The sequence below is a fragment of the Buceros rhinoceros genome, unplaced genomic scaffold, assembly GCF_000710305.1.
Source record: "Buceros rhinoceros silvestris isolate BGI_N320 unplaced genomic scaffold, ASM71030v1 scaffold21855, whole genome shotgun sequence".
In the NCBI taxonomy this organism is placed as follows: Eukaryota; Metazoa; Chordata; class Aves; order Bucerotiformes; family Bucerotidae; genus Buceros; species Buceros rhinoceros.
Window position 1 is genome coordinate 57,821 of NW_010414959.1, and position 1,984 is coordinate 59,804.

Here is a 1,984-nt window from a genome sequence, read left to right on the forward strand (position 1 = left end):
GGTGGGGGTCTGCCATCAGCATGGCTCCCGGAGCGCGGGACCCTCCATCCCGGGGCATGGAGGATTTCTGCCCTAGTGCAAAACCCACCGGTGCAGCAGCGCTGGTAACACCCGGATGCTGGCAAGGGCTCGTCCTACTATGGCCTCAGCTGCCAGCCCAGCGCCTGCCACACAGGACACGAATGGTTGGTCTTGGTGTCCTGAAACCAGCCTCCGCGCCGCCTCTCTGCTGTCACCATCGCCAGTCCGCGCTGCCTCTCCACTGTCTCCCCACAGGTGCTACTGCTGTGGAACAGCCTCCTGGGCTCAGCCGCCGGCACGGTCCCCCCGTCCTTCCCGCAGCTCTCGCTGGGGACAGTAGGTGGGCAGAGCAATGTCAGGCTGTGGGTTTGCATCAGCGAAGTCCATAAAGCAATCGATCGGCTTCCATCCAGCCTGTAGGAATCCTACCGGTGGGAAAAGGATTCACTTTCATTTTAGTTTTCTTTGCTCAGTGAACGATTTGTTTCTCTGAAGACAAAGAGGAAAGTCGAAAATTCATCCATTATACAATCCCCGTGACTCATTTTTTTGCTGCTCTCTATGTGTTGACACAAACCATGCTGGAGAAGGTGAAGAAAGTATGTTTATTTCTGACTGAAGACTGATTACATCACTACCATGGATAATGTAATAGAATAATTTTATATTCGTGGGAGAGATCTAAGAATAAATATGAAAAAGTAAAATATCTTGTTTCCACTGTCTCTGGAGATGAGTGATGATTAAGTGCTCTGTTTACAGGGTAGTTATCATACTCTAGACTCTGTGCTGAATAAATATTATCTTGAAAGGGTAAAAAATCCGTTGAAATATTTTAACTCACCACAAAATTAAAAAAAAAAAATTCCATGTATTTGTCCAAAGCGAAGGTTAGTTACATGTTAATTATCGAATCCACACAGGATCACTGTCCATCCTCTCCTTGCTGACCGGCTCCTCGCCGCAGAAGAAGCCTCAGTGGTTTGCCTTGTCTCGACTGATGAACTACTACTGGTTCTTCAGGCTGCAGGACAGAAATGAAACAGAAACAAAACGTCGGATACAACAACCAGGAGTGTTTCAGCCACAATAGGCTGTAAATAATTATTTACAGTTTCTTAAATAGATTGGAAAAGGTACGGAATGCACTCAAGGTGAAGGGTGCCACTTCTGCAGGCAAAACATTTACATTATTGTGATTAGCTCCGATTTCTGCCCAGCCGAGCAGCTTCTGTAAATAAATACCCCGTTCCAATTGGACATCTGTGCTCCCCATCAGGGAAAAAAAGAAAAACTGCTGTCACTTGCTCCTTGGCAGGCCATTCATCATCCGGGCTGTCACAAGGGGAACCCAATGACTAGATGAAGGGCTGTGCAGAAGGGTCTTCACCTTCCAAACTGGAAACCACCGTTCCCAACCCCTCTGGACTCATTTTGACAGAACACTGCGCTCCTTTGGTAGGTTGAATTGATTTTACCCCAACGATAGCTGCAGGATTGGGTCCCCTCTCTACCCAAAAACTAAAACTAATCAGAAATGAAAGGGAAACCTAGATGTGTATTAGCATCTATGAATGTGTAAATGAGTAGTTATAAAACCCCAGAACACGTTTGTGAGCTCTAGAAGCAGAAGAGAGGTCTGGCTGATCAAAGAGACAAAAATAAAGGCGAGAAGATGAAATTCTTCTCTATGGAAGTGGCAATCATTATCCCCCACATAGTCAGACTCTTAATTACTAGGGCTGGATCTCGGTCTCTGATTGCTGACAGCCAGGATGGTGGGGGACAGCTCCCAGCTCCCACTCTCCAGCACGTTGTTATAGCTTTGATAGATTTGCCACCAGCCCAGGGATGGCACCTACATCAAATGCGGGTCTGGTACTCTGCCAACTGCATCTTTGGTCCTTTCATCCGCGAGCCCCTGAGGAGATGCTCCAGCCCTGGAACCGAGACCTCGGAACAT

The 1,984-nt window shown here is 47.5% G+C and overlaps 1 protein-coding gene across 1 annotated transcript in view; it reads right to left on the reverse strand.

Annotated features, from left to right (window-relative positions):
- Positions 1–474: 474 nt before the first annotated feature.
- Positions 475–1,984, reverse strand: part of ZMAT4 (zinc finger, matrin-type 4) — a 43,619-nt gene continuing 42,109 nt past the window's right edge. The window contains exon 6 of the mRNA XM_010137275.1: positions 475–1,045. Within this exon, the coding sequence (XP_010135577.1) occupies positions 1,030–1,045 (16 nt within the window). The 3' untranslated portion in view covers positions 475–1,029. The remainder of the gene's footprint in view (positions 1,046–1,984) is intronic.